General features: G+C 35.9%; 1 protein-coding gene across 1 annotated transcript in view; it reads left to right on the top strand.

Moving 5' to 3' along the window:
- Positions 1-13,482, top strand: part of SPATA17 (spermatogenesis associated 17) — a 102,248-nt gene extending 88,766 nt beyond the window's left edge. The window contains exon 10 of the mRNA XM_075708315.1: positions 13,402-13,482. Within this exon, the coding sequence (XP_075564430.1) occupies positions 13,402-13,482 (81 nt within the window). The remainder of the gene's footprint in view (positions 1-13,401) is intronic.
- The last annotated feature ends 8,071 nt before the right edge of the window (positions 13,483-21,553 follow it).

Here is a 21,553-nt window from a genome sequence, read left to right as displayed (position 1 = left end):
TCTTTGAGGGACATATATGTATGTTTTAACTTTCTAAATAATTCCTATTGTACACGTTGCTTAAACACTTTAAAGCCTCTTGTTTAATCAGAAACACTTTAGAAATAGAGTATCTTGACCAATTCCTTCAGTACCTACTTAGAGTACATTGCAGTAACTTGTGGCAGAGCTTTTAATGCAGAAAAATGAGTTGAGCTGGAAACAGTAGAGTTTGAAGTTACACCTAATTTGTTTTGTTTATATTGCTTTTAGGTGTTCACTATTTGGATATTATTTTGTTTGTTGGAATTGAAAATCCTCACACTAAACTGGGAAGTGTTTGGCCTTGCCTTTTGATGACAGTTTTGGATGGGCTGTTCATCCCTGGAATTAAGTAGATTTGTTTATATATCTGCCAGACATAATGTATTTCAACTCAGTTCAGTTTGCCACAATATTGAATTAAAAAGGCTATATTCTGAAGTCACTTAAAATTCTTTATGGAAAATATCTGCAAAAGCGAGCTACTTATTATTTGGTAATACTCACCTAGACCTTGTTTGTGCTGGTTAAATAGGGTTGAAATGACAATAACAGAAAGCTTTTCATAATCCTCTAAGAAGTACATGGCCCATCTGTATGTTGAAAAATGCAGGTATGAGAACTGATCCTCAGCACCTAGGATAATTGAGATATATCCACGAAGCTAGGCTAATTTGCATCAGATGAGGATCTGGCCCATAATGAATATAATCAATATGTAGATAAATGCTATTTAGAAAGAATATTCTAGGAAAAGTAGTGTTACCCATTTTGATGGAAAAATAGACACTTTTTTTATCTCATCTTTAAATGCACATTGCTGGTGAGTTTGCAATTGAAGTCTAAGATCAGAAGCATGTATTCTGGTGGCTTTTTGCAACAGATACACTTAGGAATACAGAATGTTGCATCTTAAAATTATGCCTGAATTACATATTTTGTCACACTGACCCATTATGATTGAATAGCTGTATAATTTGTACTATTATTAATACCTATAGCTGTTCTGGATGGATTCTGAGAGGTTATGCCAGGTATAAGCCCAAGCTGAGAGAAAGACTGCAAGTTTTTGTTGTTTTGATGATCTTTCCAGAAAACAAGAGTAGATTATTCTTAGAGCAGTAGGACTTCGGTGAAGTAAAATGGATTTTAGAGTAATCTACATTCCCTGAATAGGAAAAATCAGTAAAAAAGTAAAAGATGTGCGCTTATGTTAGAGTGAATGAGAGATTGTAAGTAATACAGACTGCTTGTTGTCTTAATGGTTGACTTGACGTTAGTAGCTACTGCTTCTTTCTTTAAAATTTATATCATGAATCAACTCTGAACTCATTTGCTCCATTTTAAATAGTAATATGATAGTCACTTTGGAATATACTTTGGTGTTTATTCATTTAATGCAATGGAGACCTGTCTTCAACATGCCCTTTATAAGCTCAGGTTAAAAGGATGTTCCACCATGATAGAGACAAGAAACTATATTCTTTCTTCTCTTATAGTTTTTTGTTGATCTCAGCATAAAATATGTAGGGAAACTGAAAGGCATATCCACATCAGGAGTTATTTATGAGTAGGTGTATTTTGATCTGTTAATATTCTAGAATAAGAGTTATGGAATTATTCAGGAATAACCTTTGCATTTCAAATTCAGAATTCACTTCCATTTAAATAACCTTACAAGCTTTGATGAGTTAATGTACAAAGGTAATAGCACCTAAAGTAACGGGGATAAGATACAAATGCTGTGATGTCCACAGTATCTGTTTCACAACTGTATTGTTTTCCATAATGAGACTATTTGAGTAGGAATTTACATTTTGACTGTGATTATAGGAACTAATATTCCCAGCCAGTAGCTTTGAGATGTGTTAGGATCTCTTACTTGTAGTTGTATGAAGGAATGACAGCATAAGTGTTAAGTGCTTATCATTAGCAACTAAATACCCTGCTCTTTTAAAGTATAACTTGTTAGGTATGAGAGTCTAAAACTTAGGGGGGAAAAAAAAAAGAGAAACAATAAGAACATTGTATATTAACAGACTTTGTACACTAATGTGAAGTTGCTTGATTGAGCAGTGTAGTGTCAACCATGTCTTTCTTCTAATGCTAAAAGTAATGCACATAGACAGAGTGACAATCAGAGTACAGCCTCTCATCAGCTGTAATTAATCTTTTAGTTAACAGAGACTAGAAAAGCTTCTCATCAGCCTTTTCTGAAGTCTGAGGCACCCTGTTTTTTGATGTTTGCATTCTGAGTAAAATTGTCCCCACCAGTTCTAACAAATTGAAACACCAGGCTAATTATGGCAGCTAATGAAGTGTGTGGAATGGTCACAGCTTGTCGTGAAACTGTTCCTTCAGCTCAGATTAGAGTTTCATCAATCACTTTTTTAAACTGATCCAGAATTGCTTCTGCCCAGTGCTTGGCATTTTTAATGCTGTTTCTGTAATTGGTTTTTTCCCCAAAGCTTAGGCTATTTTTTGAAATATTACATTCTCGGGATAGGACTTACAAACTCCAGTTTATAAAAAAACATTTCATTATCGCCTCTATCAGCTGATCAAGTGCTAGAAAGCTAATAAAAGAAGCAGAAATATAAAATTTGATATATTGCTTTTAATCCAGCTAAAGGTAGTAATAAAGCATATACACATATATGTATATGAATCATTATTACTGTGGGCTGGATGTATACTGCAATCTCATGAGACATGGTTTGTGGGCTGGATGGTTCAAATCCCACTGAAGGACCTAAATGAAATGAATGAGTTGGTCTTAGCTTATTTCCTAGTGGATTGTGGTCCTCCATATATCACTCAAAGAGTTTGGCATGATTTGTAGTTTTTGCAGATGCCCAAGTCTTTGGCAGGAGGAAGACCAAAATGCGTTGCTATTTAAAGAATTTCAACACTTCAGGTCAAATCCAAAGTCCTCAGAGAAGTATGGGAAACTTTACAGTATAACTTATATTGCTGCTACACTGTCAATGAATAAATTAGCATATAAAACATTGTAAAAATTCCTAGTTCCCGTTCATTTATAAGATATAATAGTACTCAGCTGTACATTGAAAGTTCTGCATAGACATTAAAGACACAGATGTTAAAGAAAGTTTAAGGCTAAATTCTTTCATCAACACGAACAACAGTGTAGAATTTAGTTTGGAAGTTATCCAGCTGGAAAATGAAATAAACTTTTGCTTATGTACTACCATAGAATATGTCTGCACAAGTTGTTACATTTAGTATATATAACATGTATTCATATCAAACCAAGACAGCATGATTTTAGTTTTTGAAGGGTTCAACCATCTATTTTTTTAAATTTGTGCTATATATGTGTAATCCATTTCATTTTTCTGAACACTGTTGAATCTGAAATAATGTTTGGCTATAAATATCAACTGTTCCTCTCCTGAAGTTTCTTAATCAGCAGTAGTTTGACAGGACTAGCTTCATGCCAATGCCAAAACAAATCTGTGGCACCTGAGTGAATAATCAGTGTTGCTGATGCTATTCCTGAACTGTATCAAAGAACTGGTGGATTTACACAAGAGAAAAAGTGCCATTGAAAAATGAAGAAAAACGTGACATGCAAAGATGATATGTTATCATATATGAATAAATACAGACAGAAAATATAACAATAGGTATTAGCCTAAAAGCTATTGTTCCAATTTTATTGATTCATGAGAACATTTGTGAACACTGGATAGGAGATGAATAGTTTTTCTAGTGTTAGCTGATCTCCAAAGCAAGCTGCCTGCAAAATGAGAAAGGCCTTTTCCTGTTTGATCATTTCAATCTCTTCTGAAGGTAGCTTATAGTTACAAAAAGGAAAGCTGTTTTTCTCTTTAGCTTTCATCACTGCTAGGGCACACTGCTGACTCATGTTTAGCTAGTTGCCCACCAGGAGCCCCGAGTCCTCTTCTGCAGAGCTGCTACCCAGCCTGTCAGCCTCCAGACTGCTTTGTTTCTGGGGCTGGTCTGTGCCAGGTGCATTTGTCCATACTGTATTTTGTGAGGTTGTGTCAGGCCATTCCTCTAGCCTGTCTACATCACTCTGAATGATAGCCCTCAAGTGTATCAATGGCACCCATTAGTTTGATGGTGTCCAGGAACTTGGGAGTGCATTCCATCTCCACCTCCAGGTCACTGATGAAGATACTAAACAACATAGGTCCCCAGCTAGCACCTGAGGAAATACATTTGTACCCAGGTTCCAGTCAGAGTACAAACTGTTCATTGCTACCCTTTGAACCTGATACTCCAGATAGTTATTACATCTATTAGTTTGCACATCTAGACTATAATTTGCCAACTTGGTTAAAAGGATTCTCTGGGAGATTGTGTTGAAAGCTTTGCTAAAGCTCAGCTAGACAGCATCTGCTGTTCTTTGATCTGCATATCTAGTCATTTCACCACAGAATGCAATCAGGTTTGAAAGTATCATCCAGAACAATGTCAAACCAGATGAAACCTAACTGGAGTGCTGTTTTTGCTGCATATGCCAAATACAGTGCAATCAATGTGCTTTTTTTTATTGATTCTAAATGATTACAACTTTTTTTCAAACAGATACAACTTAACCTGGTAAGATAAAAAAATATTTTCACTTGAGGATTTCAACTCAGAAATTTTTCCTCCTTAACTCCCAGTGGTGTGATTTTTGGCAAGTTAGAGATAGTTGCAACTTGATCTTGGCAGGTTATACATTTTCTGGCTTTAGTCCAGCAGGTTAAAAGTGGTTCTGAGTTTGTCTTGGCAGTCAACACTTGGCACTGGCTTATTTTCAGCTGGAAAGAGAATGTTGTGGTTCAACAGATTAGACAATGAAAGGGGCAGCTTATAAATGATATAAGTCAAGATATGTATCCCTAAGTGCATTATTTTCTAATACAAGTCCTGTTGCTAGCAGAGTGTGTGTGATGGGCAGGACAAGGAGTTGGTTTAAAAATACAAGCACTATGATAAAAATAGTCCTTTACTTTTTCATCAGATGCTTTTAAGACTGTCTATATTTTCCTGTACACAGGAATGTAGTGTTAGGCATAGTTCTACCCCACATTTAATAACTTCATAAAAGGATTATGTATTACTCATCAGTGTGTTTTCATACTTGACAATGTTATTTATACACCTTAAATTAAGATGAACATCTACTCCTCTCTTCAAAAGTATTTTGTTAAAATAACCTGCAAGAAGTAGACATTTGCATGACAATAGCAAATAAACACCTCTTGGGATTCTGAATACCTACTGAACTATTTCAACTGCACATTTGTTTTTTAGCCCAGATTCAGTAAAGTTCAAGGGTATCCAAGTATGAAATAGCTTGTGGAGAAATTCACATTGGTTTCTTAATTTAATTTACTTGTAAAAAAAAAAAAAAAGCTACACGAGTTGAAAAAACAGAATATTATCTTTGGCAATTTTGGTTCAAATACAGACATTCAGAACAGAATTTGGGTGATGTTGTTTCATAACGTTCACTGAAGTATGGTACAGCATGCACTGTAACTTTGCATGGCAAACTATACTTTTAATAATTATACTGGCTCTGAATATGCCTAAAAGTACCTGAAAAGTGTTTACATAAAGGTGATTTATTCTTCTTCAGTAGATTAGCTTTATACACATAAATAAATTCATTATCTGAACCGTTATTTATAAAGGAGAATATATTTCTTTTTAAAGCATTGCAAAGCTAGTACATGTTTTGGAGAAAGGACCAGACAGTGTCTGGTTTGCAGATCATCAATAAATGGAATAAATGAGCTTAAAGGGTACAGCTGGGAATTCCACCCTTCCTTCCCCTTGGGCAACCACAATGACTGCAGGGTACTAAGTAAATGTAACAAATGCAAATTTGGACCACAAATCTTCATTGCTGGTTATATTACACATGACAAAAAGGACAGGCTAGTTTCAGATCCCAGGTTAATTTTAGAGAGGCGATACTTATGAGAAAAAGTAATTCACTGGACCAAATCCTTCCCCTTTTTCCTTTGTCCTTCCTTGCACAAAACTTCCATCAAAGCCAAGAGATAATTTGCCTTTGCTTGTGAGAAAGCTCTGTAAGGGTTGACACATTTGTAATCCTTAATGAACACAGATATTGCAAAATATCTTATTCATTTAGAAATATTTGTGCTTTCCTTGTACAATAGCTCAAACTATTGCATTCTCAAAAGCATCATTATTTTCAGTCATGTCATAGCTTAATTTGTGCAGCTATGGAAGGGTACAGTGGGATATGATTTTGTTCCTTTGTCCAAACTGCTTCTAACCATGCAGGAGCATAATAGGCTCTTTTCAAGGCTAGAACACATCCTCTCCTACCTTGCACAAACGAAGACAAGAAGTTTTAGAGCTTGACTTGTGTTAGCCAGTTATCTCCAGTTATCTCCAAAGCGCAAATTAGCACAGCTTAGCTGATGAACTAAGAAAGCAAACTTCAGTGAGCACAGATTAGAAGCAGAACACTTCCTTCTCAGAATATTAAAGAAAGGGAGGAATAGAGTTATAACTTCCATGGTAGGCTGTCAGAGGAGCACACACTGCTGTGCTGCTCATACTGGACACATCATGCAGGAAGTATCTAAGCCTATGTGATTATCAGATCAGTGTTTTTTCAAATTCATGAACCATAATTAGAAATCTTTCATAATTTCTAGCAAGCACTTTTTGAATTTGGTTTCCTCATTTATAATTCCAAAAGGTGAAATGTGTAAGAGTCAGTGGTAGTTATAAATCTCCATAAAAACTTAAGTGTAATAATAATGAAATGTTTGTTACATAAATTAAATAGCAATTAATGTTTTCTCTTTCTGTTTGGAAGACAGGATTTTAAAATAGTGTTGTTAGATTTCCTACTGTGAACATAATTTCCTGATTTTTTTTTTTTTGCAACACATTATCATAATGTCAATAAAAGACTAAAACTAACAAGTAGAAAAAACTTGCCTGATGTAAGCGTAACACAGAAGGTTATAAAGTTGCCTTTTATGATGGCTATACAATATCATTTTATTTTAAGATCTAATAGCAAGTTGATTCAAAGGGTAAGACTTGCACTCATGAAATCATTAAAGCAAGTAGCAAATTGCTTTCTACCATAGTCACCCAGTCTTTTTAAATCAAAGAGTTTTATTGTTGTTGATGATGTTTGCATTTGCAGGAGGTAATTAGAGAATGAGTTAGACATCACACTCAGAGCCCTCAAGCTTGTCAAGAAGAATCATAAACTTCACTGGCAAAAAAAACCCCAGCAAAACCCCAAACCAACAACAACATCCCCCCCCCCCCCCCCCCCCCCCCCCCAAAACCCCAAAGCAGATAGTTTAGGAGGGAAATTGCAGAGAATAGAGGGAAACAGGATCGTAATATTTTAGGTCAGTTTGACCACTGCTGTGTTTATCCACAATATGGAGAAGCTCATAAAGTCTTGATGGAAGCACAGGTTTTTTCATTGCACTTACCCAAAAGAACAAAATCTAGAGGGTTTAGAATGGGTAACAGTAGTAGACAATCGAAGGAGGAGATAGATGATGGCTCCTAGTTCTCTGCATTGTGCTGGCAAGCTGAATGGGGAAAGATGCAATTCCACCCCCTTCACCACAGCAGTGGTCACTTGTCCACTGTAGCACAGGGAACTCTGATTAGGCACACTTTTCCCTGGAAGTCAATACCTCTGCACTGACACAATGAGATCCAGTCCCTAAGGCATGATCCAGGCTTTTGTTATTATCTCTTACTTGAAGGGGCTAGTTGACCCAATTGGTTAACACATTAGCTTTTCAATTTTATAGCCTTAAGTCACAGAAGACCTATTCCTCATTTTTGGATATTTCTCCACAGCGGAAAGCAAAATTGGCAGTCTGTGCCCACCAGCTACAAAAACAGAGTTATGCCAAACAACTGTGTCCTGAACTTTATGGCTAATTAGCTGTTGAAGCTATGCCCAAGAAATAGGTTCTGTTGCCCATGGGAAGAAGTGTGTAGCCATTATTAATGTCCCAGCTCATCTCTCTCAATAGGTCTTATGAGCAGTGCTGCTTAAAGAGACTAAATGTACAACAGGGAATTAAAAATTATAGTACCCCTTTCACTGACTGAAATATTGTAAACTTGTTTCACTGGGGCCAGGATTGGTGTCAATGTACTTTGTGTGAAAAGTGCAATAGAAGCATTAGTATTTGACAGCCCTGGTTGAAATAAGTGAAATTAATGGAGCTCTTTTCATATACGACAAGGCCATGGCACCCCTTTCATGCTGCTTACAGACAGAGAAAAGTCAATACTTTTTTATTACTTGATGCTGACCTACATTCTGCACTACAAGTGCCAGGCCCACTAATTGGTTTCAGTTGTGAGAAAAGTTTGCCCCAAAGAAACACTGGAGCAGATAAATCAATCTTTTTTAGGGTAGCTTAGTGGGTTTTGAGCACTTGAAATGACATTTGTGTTGTATTGACAGAATGGGTTGTTACACTCATTTTGTCATGTCAGAAGGCCCTGTACTAGTTGGAAGTATTGTTAACCAGTATTGATAAATTTGTGAAGAATAAAAGTTAGCTGGATTAACGTTTTACTTGTATTGCTGCCATTTCTGGTTTGCTTCCGTGTTAGAGACCTCCGTGGCTATTAATAGGTCAGGAGGCTTACTATGACACCTCAAATTAAAACTCTAATTTTACTATTACAAGCATTAGGATCAAAAGGAATACTTAAATATGACCACTTAGTATTAAACAGAGGGGGTTGTGGACTATGGCTGTACAGGGGCACTTGGCAGTACTGCCTGGTTTTCAAATGAGGTGTGCACATAAACTGTGTCCCAGCCTTGCGAGGAAAGCAAGATTACTCGGCGGGCTTACCCTACACTAAGCACATAACTACTACATGGATATTTATGCAGAATTTCCCATTGCATCCTCTGAAGTTTTGATGTGTACCTGTGGATGTTGTTTTCAAGCTAAAGAAAAGTGAGTTTTGTTCCCTGTTTTTACTATTCAATAGCATGAAGATAGAATTGGGATTCTAGCAACTGTGCCCACCTTTCAGTTATTCTTTCTGCCATTGATTCTTCTCAACATATATAATTCTAGCACTACAAGAAAAATTTTCTGAGATCTAAACCTTTCATGGATTGGTTTACCTTTTGCATAGCACATGGTGTCATGGTTGACATGCTATTATACAGTGTCTTCAGTATTGTTAGACTGGCTCAGAAGAGGACTCGATGCTCTGAATCGCTACTATAGATAGAATACTTTTCATTAGAGAGGTTATACGTTTTATCTTTGAAACATCTTCACATGCTACTTCTCCTAACCTATGAAGAGAATCTGCATTCATATAACCTAATGCAACTTTAATCTCCATTTATGCAACCATATCTCTATTTATGCAACAAAATGAAATTTTGTTGTACAGAGAAAGACTATGCAAAGCTGTAAATCAGGTATCATAAATTTATTGTAAGCTTATTGTTCCAAGTTTATCACGTGCTTAACAGCTTCATAATTATTATGGACCTGACAGATTTGCTGTAGGAAATTACCCAAAGTGTGTATGCAGGAGCTGAGAATAAATGGTCATAATGGTACTTGCTGGCCTTAAAATCTGTAAGTAGGTATGCTACTGCTGTTTGCCCATTATTCCTTTGGTCTGAAGCAGCTGACTTTCCACTTCATTAAATTTCCAAGAAGATACTTAATTGTAATTCCTATCTCATTCCAAAGTGCATTTTTGTACTACAGGAAATTGTCCAGTACTCTCAAAATTGTTTGGAAAGAAACACTGTTGGTGCAAATTTATCACTAGAACATGAGGGAATGCATTTTCAAAGGCCTTCAAGCTGATATGTAGGTCTACAAGGTCTCGTTGGTTTGCCGATGTTATTTGTACATGGTCTGTATTTATGTATGTCTGCATACTCAGGTGTAAAATCTCTTTAGAATTTGCTTTAATAATAACATTCCAAAGATAAACTATGTGAGCATTTGGCAAGTCTAATCTATTACATCAGAGCATGCTGATCAAGACAAATCTTTGGTGGCTTTATGTCACTTTTTTTGACTCCATTGTTTAGAACTGATGAGCACACATGACAGTCAAGTAGTCAAATGTATTGAAAGGGTCCATAGGTCTTGTTAAGCTCTGTCAGCTGAACTTGAGTCACTTACAATTTACTAGACTGAAAGGAGTCAAAGCTTGACAAGTTTAAAAAGGAAGTGTGTTATATTAACTTTGTTTGGGAATTTAAAAATAGGTCTCGGTCCTGAGAATTACAGGTCTCTGATGTTGAGAATTATATGGCATGATTTAAGAACTGCATTGTGGAAAAATTCCATAAAGCTCAGCTCCATGCTCCTATGATCCCGAGACTGCAAAACTATAGGGTCAATCTCACCAATATGTGGGAATTCATATTTGTAAGCTAATTCGTTCCAGCTACCAACAATGAGGGACTGACGGCGAAAATAATTTTGAAGCCTGTTTTTCTCCACTCACAATTTTTGTTCTTGCAGCTTCCAAAGGATTACCTACATACCTTCATAACTTCTATGCTATGTAGCAATCAGCTTAAATTCAGGATGATCCTGGCAGTCTACCAGAATCAACCAACAGTGCATTGCAGTGCTTCACTGCACGATTTGAACCTACCTTTCACCATCAAAGTAGACATGAGAACATGGCTTGCAATTCCTTTCATTTTATGCTGCTACAATGATACAGTGGGATAGACTCTCTTCAGCGCTGTGAGGTAGATCTTGCAAGGCCAAGTGGTATTTTTGGGCCTTACTTTCTCACACTGTTGAAACCTGATTAAAATCTCTATCTTCAGATACAGAAAGGGCTGGGGTCCTTTTCCTAACAAGATATTTATAATTTATATGCATACTGTGCAACATTTATCTAGTATACATTCTAAACTTCTTTAACTAGTCTAACTGTAATGCCAGCAACACTTTTATTTATCCATCAGGCTGTGTCATGTTTCCTAAATGTGGTCAAACATAACTGCTGTCGTCATAATCAGAGCCAGTTGTTTAAATGCTCAGTTGTGAGTATCTAGTGAAATAGCTTTAAATAACAAGATAAACAGTACAGCTGCCAACCCAAAGTAATCTTACACTGAGGGGGCGTGTGGCACAGAAAATTTCCTCTTTGTCATTTTGATTTGAGTTTGAAGCTGGACCTGGGCTTAGTTCCAGCTCAAAAAACTGTTCACTTCAAAGGCTCCTAAATCGTCCCAAGGAGCTAATTTTGGCAGCCAATTGTTTTTGTTTGGCCAGGCATCCTAATAGCAAAAGCCGTCTGCTCCGGCAAATGAAGACTTCTTCAATGCTCAGACTTAACATTCCTGATTTTATCCTGATGTAGGGGGTGTACACCTTTTACTGGTTTCCCTGTCTAACCCCAAGTTCACTGCTTTTTTGTTAACTGTACTTAACTGTCCTGCATATAAATTAAAAATATACATCCTATTTTCAAAATAAAGGATACTGTATTCTGCTCTGAATTACTGCTTAATCCTAAATTATAGCTGTATTTTCTGTTTGCTTGCTTGGCAACTAGAGCTGGTTTTTGGGTTTTTTTTTTTTCCATTCCCATGAACAATATTAGCCTCATGAATTTACTGAATTAAGTATAACTAGCTTCACTTTAGAAGGAAACTATTTGCAGTTATGCTGCAGTTATAATAATATTTATTATAATAATTATATGGACAACTTTTCCTGCGGTAAGAAGATGCTTGTGATGGTAAACACACAATGAAAATTAAAATACTCTGCCACTCTTGAAGTGTAATATGAAAATATGCAAATAGGCTGTTTCTGTTGGGTAAGAAATTGGGCAGTACAAGGCATAGAGAAACATTAAAAATTAAATCTTGTGAACAGTTTGTGGGCAGTACTCACTTTCACACCACACAGGGAGTATTTCATTTTGAATATATATGTCTACCTTGCTATTTTAAGATTTATGCATCAGAATGTTGGAGGACTCATACCAAATAACTCCAGGTATGAGATGTAAGAAATGATATGGTCACAGTTTCACAATATGCAGTGCAGATTAAACTCAGGTGGGCCCTGTCAGCATTTGCATGAAGCTTACCTGAAGTTGTAGTTGCTCTGTCTGTTTATGGAGATTCAGCTGCACTGTGTTATGTGAAGTAGCTAAATCTAAATTATCCAGGGAGTGATAATTCTGCTTCATGTTATTTTTCAGGGGGGAAAAAAAAAAAGTTTTCATTCTGTTTTTGAGAGAAAACCAAACCATTCAAACTGTGAGATGTGTTGAAAAGGTAAAAATTTTAGCTTTCATTCACTCATGGCCTCAGCTATTTTATGATGACATTGCACTTCCATGCACTTTCACAGAGCATCACGTTGACAACAGAAAAGAGTAGAAAGTGTTCAGACCAATTTCTTTCTTAAAAATTAATCATCAGATCCTGGAAAGCTGGCAATTCATCTGTGGCATGTTACTTTCAGAGGGGGAAAGCAATGTTAATGCAAAACAAATATTTTGTATTGCTGACACGGTTCCCAGTATTTCAGGGTCAAAGAAAATAATTTTATTAAGAATGCTTTAATACCTTGATCTTAAACACCATGGGCTTGCTAATCATTTACCACAAGCATTTATTAGTAAGTAGCTAAATCAGAATACTGTTTAGAATACTTAGCTTATTTTACTTTCTTGTTTGTTGGCTGTATTAACAGTGTACTCTTAAGGCACAGGTTCACTTGCATTTCTCTTACTCAGTTTAGATTTGTGAGCATTTGCATTTTAAAAAATTGAGTGTAATAACCAAGATCTTTTCCTGGACAAAACATCTTCAGGAATCACCCTCCTTGTATTTTTCCTACCAGAACTCCTAATGGATTTGTTGTCACTACTGCTTATTTAATATATATTCATTTTTTTACCATTTCTCATGGAGATGGTTTAATATCTGTGTTTTAATGTTAAACAAGGTAGGAAAGTTAAAATGTTGCAAGGATATCTTGCTTTCTTTAACCTACCTGGTTGCCAGGGAGGAGAATATAATTTTGTATACCAAGATTTGCAAAAGACTATAAAATCTAGTTTTTGGAGCAGGAAATTTTTGCAGTGCCTATAGTTACTTAGAGTTTGAAATACATCTTTGCTTGCAATTAAATCATTCAATACTTGTTCTCTTCTTCAAAGTAATGTACATATAATAATATTTCATATACATTATTTTGCATAGTTTACATTCTAACTCATATAATGAAATTTAACTAGAAGACAATATTTGGAGCTCTTAAAATACCTTAAAAATAAAGGTAAAACCATGAAAGCCAAACTTAACTTTTTTTGTCTTTCTTATTTCTTTAGGACTTTCAAACAGTGTTACCATCGATTGTTCTCTTCGAAAAGTTTGGAAAAACTTATTCCAGAACTGGGCAAATAGTGTAATCATCCTGTAACTACACAATATGAGACACCCAATAAGTAATCAATAAATGGATTTCAGCAAAGGCACAGCAGTACGTTGACTGAATGTCCCATAAAGTACTCTTTCTGTAAAGTGATATAGACTATGTCTGAAGTAGTGTTAACTGATATTCCTTGATCTTTAAGCAATACAACTTCCAACATTAATAAAAAAAAAAATTTTTTTTTCAGTTTTGCCAAAGAAAAAAGGTATTATCTTAGGAAAATTATTTCTGAAAATGCTATGTTTTATTTAATGTAAATCCTTTAGGATACAAAACCAGAGTAATCAAGTAAAGGACTTGGAATCACATTGTTTTTATTACAGATTTGTAAGTGAGGTTAACACTAAAAAAAGAAAAAAGTTTAAAAGTTACATGTGTTATTGTTTTCTCACAACTATAAATCTATCTGGCTCATCACTGTTCATCATTTTCAGTGTTAGTATACATCCTTTTTGGACACTGATCCATCTCTTCAGAAAGACAGGGTAGACTATTTACATGGAAGATGCTATTTTAAAACTTTTTAGCTCTTCTGTGGGTGATATAACATCAGTGTTGAAAAAATAAAGTTCTAACAACATATACACCTTATTATTAGGACAGTTTTTCTATATCCACTTAATTTTCTTCATCAGTAGCTGTGTATTTACTCCTAGTCCTGTGTTAAGCAGACTGATATGTGGGAACATAATCATGTGATGCTTGGCAAGAAACACATTTGATCACACAAAACTGATATTGGTTTCCTGTGTTCACTTGCATGCAGTCCTGCAAAATATTGAGTAACTTCAGAGCCCATATACTTCAAAAGACCCAAAGAATTCAGCATAATGGGAAGACTCCAGCATTTCTTAAGAACAAATCATAAGCTCTTCTTAAAATTATGTAAGTGAATTTTTACAGGAGTTTTATGCTGAATTCTCTAATATACCATGTTTGCTTTTCATATAATTTGACTATATTTGAATCAAATATATCTGTTTATAATATTCAAATCAGTTACTTAATGGTAGGCTTTTTATTACTGGATTTTGTTATGTGATTCTTTTGTCCTCTACAAATGTGCAGAAAACCTCAATCAGATGTCTGTTTGTATGAATACTTTCTGAACTAGGAGTCACAAATTTCACTTCCGCAGGTTTTCAGCTGTCAGCCTATGTGAAAAAGTTTCACTGCTATCATGCAGAAGAATAAAAGCATTTTCAATTCCATTACAGTAAATTATGAGTGCAGGCGCCGGGCTGTAGTGTTGTTACTTTTTGGAGTTTGTCATTTTCAAGCTTTGAAAAGTTTATTCGTCTGCATGGCAGTGAGAAATTAACTCTGGGAAGTGAGAAGCAGCCACCTCAGTGGCTGAGTTAATCTGATCAAATGTATCAGAGTGCTTTAGTTGTTCGTGGAAGGGATTGAACATGAGACACTGGTGCAAAACTGTTAATGAATAAAGATGCCACAGTAATTTTTGTATGTGAGAGCTATCTACTTGATTGCTTCGGCTTTAAGGTAGTTCATCACAGTAATTCACCCTGTGTTGCCTCTTTAAGTTCGTACCACAGTTTCCCATCAGTCCGATTAGAAATGGCAATGCCTTTATCAGATTAATCTTTCTTTCTCTTCCTTCCTTTCAGTATCTCTGACCCCAGGACAAAGCAAAGTCTACCACGCAGACCAGCACTGCACTGGTGGTAGCGCTCATAGCTAAGGGTCTGGAGCACAGGTGGATGTTAAAAACAACACTCCTAATTTTAACTCTTTGATACATGCACACTGTTCTCCCTCTTAAGAAAGAAACCCCTTTTTCATTTCTAAGCAGCTAGCTACTTCCCAGAAACCTTCTTACACAAAACCAGGTCTGTTCATTTTATTAAATAAACAAATATCCACAAAATTAATAAAGTAGCAACATATTACGTGCCAGGTTTGGGTTTTGGGGTTCTTTGGCCAATTATATTTCATAAGGAATCCAATACTTTCTTTAATTGGAGTTCATATAGAATTTTTGTCATTCGTCAGCATATAACATCCAAACTATTTTGTGTGGCCACACTATAAACCCAGAATCCTTTCATTTCTCATTAAATACCTTTGGCACTTATTTGGTACATTTATACAAACCATTGATAATTATTCTAGTGGGACCTCTACTGATTCTTCCATTATGTAGCCACTTTTTATTATTTTTATTACTCTTAAACAACATATAAACACATGCAGAGAGTTAATGAAGGATTAGCTTGAAGATATTTTTAAATATAAAAGCATATCAATCTATGAAACTTTAGGTGGATCTTGACTTTTTCTTCTAGTTTGAACTCCCATCCAGATGCTGCACAGTCCAGGAACCTTTGCTAGCGTGGGCTAGAGAACCTGCCCCTACATTTTTTCTACATATGGATGAGGCTGATTGATAGAGAAAACTCCTGCTATTAAAAGAAACAGTTAGTAATATTTTAAGAACCCAGTCTTGGGATACCTTCAGCATGTTGGACTCCCTTGACTACAAAAGAAGCTCAGAATACATAATGTAGTGCTGGGGACACCAGTAGTTTTTTATTATGTAGAGGAATTGGACATCATGAACAATTCAAAATATAATGTGAAGTGAATGCTAGCCACTCTACAGTATATAGGAAAGGAGATAAAAGATAAATTTTAGCCCTGGGTTTGACCTAACTTCCTGTGACTCTGGGATAGACTACCACTTCCATTTGGTAACCCTCTGTGGCAAGCAAGTGAATGTGTCTGTCTGGCAAAGTTTTGGTTTGCTCTCTTGTTTAAATCAAAATTTTTGCATGTAGCAAACTAACAGCTTTTATGTAAAACCAGTTAAAGCTAAAATTTTGATATTTGTATTCACTGCTGCAACAATGTAGTGAATAAGACAGCAAGAATTTTGAAAATGTCATTATGTAACCAGTCTGTCTATCAACATAAACACTAAGTGATTGTGTAATTTTACTTTATTCCTGTTTATCTTTCTTATTGATATAGTTTACCATATCACTTTTAATTATCAAATTACTTTTAAAAATATATTTCAGTAATGTATTTTTAATATTTTTATTGTAGGTTTTCCTTATTAATAAAATTGTTGGTTTATAACATTACAGTACTGAATGGTGTGCACTTTAGAGAGGATTTTTCTGGTTTATAGGGGATGTTACAATCTATTTTCACAGTACAAAATCTTAACAACACAGAATGGGTATAGATAGAAGCAATGGGAAAGGAACACTCTGAAAATTTGAAATGGACTCATGGATCTTGATGAGTCTGGAAGATACGTAACCTCTTAGAAATGTAGTTGGCTATGACATTTAGCAAACTACTCACAGCAGTATCTAAAAACCAAAAAGAATCACTGTGATGCCAGAGAAATAGACCTATATAAGAAGCTGTATATCAGTCTTCAGAAAAAGAAGCATAATTACTCTAAGTGCCACATTAAATGTATTTCAGTCAATTGTAGTTGAACAAATGTGAATAGTAAAACATATATAGCCAAACTATATCAAAGTGACCTGGTTGCTGTTTTCTGCAATGTCAAAATATGGCCTTCAGCATGCAGCGAGACATGCACAATCCTTGCTTTTCAGGCACAAAAACACAAACATTTTTTTTTATTTGGACTGTTTTAGTCCACGTGTACAGAAGAAAAAGATTACTGTTGGGCTTTTTCATACTGCGTGGCTGAAGACGCTTATCAAACACCTTTAAAAGCAGCACTTACTGGGAAGAACCTGTCATACCAGCTCACTAACAGAATATCTCTGATATGTCATTTCAGTATCTTTGTCTAATGCATAAAAAGCCTGGAACTTAATACTTTGATGTCCACTGATATCTGAGCAATTTGTGTAGATCATAGATCTTGAGAGAGTCAAATAATAATGTGATTTCTTTCTATATCAGATACACTGGCCTACATGCCAGGTGCTAAGGATTCAAAGCCTCTATGATAATGACCAATGATCTTCTGGTTTAACCGCCACTGGGGATCACAACACTCCCAAAAGGGATGCAGGCAAAGTCATCAAAATGGAACAGCAGTGTGCTAAAAGTTGCTCACAACATCTCACATCATGAGAAGTTTCAGGGATATTAGAAAATGTCTGGTAATGTCTTTTCTTACTAAAACTATCTGCTGTTACTCAGTGGATTAAGGATCTTTCAGTGTTGCTGCCCAATAATTTTGTTTGACTCCTACATAGCTGATGTTGTAAACACAGAAAATCTCTTAATTTAGGTAATTTAAGAACTGTCTTCTGGGCTGATCCAAGATGTTCTCAACACTTGTCAGAGAAAACATTTAGCTTGTAATGCCCTCTAGAGGCAGAATTGCTATAATAGTGTTGACCACAGATCTACGCTTTTCTGGTCCAAATGTGATGCTGTAGCTTTCAAGCAACAGCTTTTTTCCCCCCTTTTCTTCTTTTTTTCTTTTTTTTTCTTTTTTAATTAAATAAGATGCACTTCACATTTCTAAAGGAGCAGAGGTCTAGAACCGTTAGGGGCTCTGCAATGGATCTAGATGCCTCATTCTGGACTTGTACTGAAGTTGTCTCCAGCTGAGATGTGGCCATATTTAAACTGCAAAGCCAAATGGTGATTCTTGCAAACAATAATGGAGTCAGCCATACCAATTCTTGACATTAAATAAGACTCTGAAAGCATCAAAATTAAAAAATATTTCTAACTGTTTACTGTCTTGCCAAAGGATGTGTTTGCAACATGTCTTTCATAAATCCAGGGGGGTCATCAAACTAATGAATTTAGAAGTAGTGGAGTTTGTTAGAAGGATGAGGAGCTCTTTCTTTTACTGGCAGCCATGGGCTCCTACACTCAGAATATCAGAGACTGAAAAGCAGAGGACGTGTGTAATTCCTTAGTTTTAAAATCTGGATTACCCAATATTAAGACAGAAACACTGCAACCACAAAGGAGTCACAACCATGTAATCAGAAACAGAATTTGAGCCTTGAAGCTTTTATTTGTCTTAATTGCATTCATAAAACTTTTTTTTTTGGTGAATTTTCTTTTAGAAGTTGACAGTTTTCTGGTAGGCCTGGGAAAATATCAGCAAAGAAACAGACAATGCAAAGCTGGATTGGCTTCGTATTCTTCCATCTTTTAATAGTTCAGCTCATTAATGAGAAAATCATCTGGCTGCTGGCACAATCAGATACAGTCACTTATCAGTACATTGAGTTCAGTTTATAGTACTCCGATTCATATTCATGATCAGAGGATGCAGTGGAGCAATTCATTAGTGCACTGCTGCATTAAGCAATCACTGCCAAAATGTGACATATTGAGAGTTTGCATTAAACTGCTTCCTTTGAGAATCTTTTGGTTAAGAGATTTCTAAGTGCAGAAATCTGTTGAGATAAATCACTCAGGCACTTCAAGAAAAAATGTTGAGACTCCATATATATTACATTTAGTTAAAAAAAAATCAGTCACTGGTGCTATTGTATGTGTGACATGATCGCATCCTCAAATACAAGTTTAGACTACTATAACAGCTAATAACATGTGTAAGCTAGGTTAGAATTATCAAAATTGAACCCTCTTTCTCACTCTTAATTGCTTTATGCCATCTAAAGAATGTTAAGGTTGTCTTTGTTTTGGGATAAGATATTGAACAACGTCAAAACCCTAACCTACATCCTGTATCTCTGCTCATGGTATAAATAAGGGGCACTTACAATTACAGTCTGTGCATGCGCACCTCACAATGTTTTTGTAGAGGGACAGTGTTTATAAATTAGAAAGACATGCTTCTTGTGTACTATTGTGAGAAGAGCGTGAGGCCAGGTTTAGTTACCTTTCCACTTTTTAAATTTGTAGCACAGTATTGTGGTGATTCCTTGTACACATGCTCCATTTGATTCCACCATTCTACTGACAACTGTTCTTCCAGTTTTTCATCTCTTCTTCAGATTTATAAAAGTCTGAGCTACTCAGTGGTAAGAGACGTGTAGAAAGAAAGAAAGAAGGGAGTAGAACTGTAAATTTGTGATCACTCATTTATAAGCAAAATAAGTGCTAAATTTTCTTTTAATGTGCCCTTAATGTAACTCCTCTCCCTTGAGCAGGATTATTATTGTTTTTTCTCACTGGTATTTTGACTAAAATCTGGGCCAGTAAATCACTGCTAAGAGGAGAATATATGCATAGTATATAAACAATATGAAACAGATTTCCCATGCTTTATCTTTTTGAAGCAATAATCAGCTCACATATGCCTAGTAGCTTAGAATAAGAATGCATAGTCAGCTGTGTTTCAGATACTGACCAACAGCCTTTGACATGGGTCTCTGGTTACTTCAGAAGACATTTGCTGGCTTCATTTTTCCTATTTTCCAAAGCTGTGTGCCAGATAGGTGATATTCCTGTGTACCTGCTAGGAATCATTCACCCTCTTGGGTTTGTTTCTGTGCTTTATCTTTACTTTTTCCCTCCTACTTGTTCCATTTCCGCTGCAACGCAGGATACCTCTACTTTATGCTAATAATAGCATAAAAAAACCTTGACAGGAACTAGTTAAAGACCAATTGGGAGTAAAAAGCTCAAATGTTTGAGAAATTTGTGTCTGTAAGATTTCTTTCCCTGTTAAGATCCTGTATTTTCTCCACCACAAAGTGTTGCCATCTGCAGATGAGGTGAGAATTGGTTTGCCATCAATCTTTTGCTCTAGACAACAGAGCAAATGGAGTATTCTGAAGCAGTCAGTGTGGCTTTTAAACAACATCTAAACATTTCTTCGGAACAGAAGGGTCTTTCTGATTTCTTCTCAGTCCCCTGAACACATGTATGACAGTGCCATAAACATGAATATTTTGCAACCATTGGTCTGACTGACCAGTTTATGTCTTAATCTCATTCAGAATATATCAATGCATTTGATGATAGCTATATTTTCTAAAACTTAAATTTCATTCTTAATTCCTCCTTAGTCCAGATGATTACTTAAACTCTCCGTATTGCTAGGCTCTGTTTCCAAAATCATATACAACCAATATGATCAGTTACAATTCCACTGAAGTACTTAGTCATTCCAGTGTTAAACTAGGTACAGAAGAGCACTAGGCTCCATATATCTAAAAACTTGTCCAGCGCTCTGCCCATCACATTTTTGGGGGGGGTCTGTTGTGACGATAGACATTATCATAGTTTCACAAGAGGGTTCATGTGCCCTATTCAGAACAGAGACCATTCTGTGCTGCTACTACTGCACAAATCTAAAGGAAAAAGAAATTAATTAAAAAGGGGAGACATGGTACAAAAAGTTTAAGAACCAGGGCAAACAAGCGAAGAAAGTAGTGACTGGAAGAACCACAGAAACCATCTTGCCTATGAAATCTAGCCAGTGACATACGTTGCAAGTAGGGGGATCGTTTTATCGAGGCTTCAAACATGAAAGAGAACTGTTCTGGGCAAGGGCGTGAGTCACTCCCTGCCTTATGCAAGCTGATAATAGCAATCGTTCTTAATCTGCAGCACAGTGACTCAAAGCCACATCTCTGCGGTAAGGAATGAACTGGAAATTCACTGCTGCCCCTGAGAAGGCAGGAATTTTGACTGAGACCACTTCTTACATAGGTGCTTGGTACGACAGCTCCTGCAACTTCTTAGTTCAGCACTTGCAGTCTACTAACAGTTGAAGAGGATGACTGTGACAGACAGCTGTGTCTGTAAGCATCAAGAGAGAGCTTATGTTTGACCTAGTTCTGGAAATAATTAACACATGATTTAGCTCTCATTCATTTTTATTCATGGTCATATATCTCACAGCTGTCGCTGAACACCGAGAATCAGAAAAGCTTTTTGGTGACTTTTTATACTTTTTTATACTTTACAAATGCATAATCAAATGGTGAGATCTGACCACTTACAATAACAGGATATGTTTCTTGTTAAAAAACAAGAATATTTGCTCCTGTTGGTCTAAAGGTTTTATTTCTGTGTAACCACCAGCATATTCTAGTAATGTGATGGTATATTTCATTTCTCGTAAAATGTATCTATCTGCTTATTTAATTCGT

Source organism: Pelecanus crispus, chromosome 3 (assembly GCF_030463565.1).
Source record: "Pelecanus crispus isolate bPelCri1 chromosome 3, bPelCri1.pri, whole genome shotgun sequence".
NCBI classification, from domain to species: domain Eukaryota; kingdom Metazoa; phylum Chordata; class Aves; order Pelecaniformes; family Pelecanidae; genus Pelecanus; species Pelecanus crispus.
The sequence above is the reverse complement of the archived record's forward strand: the minus strand, read 5'-3'. Positions and strand labels throughout refer to the sequence as shown.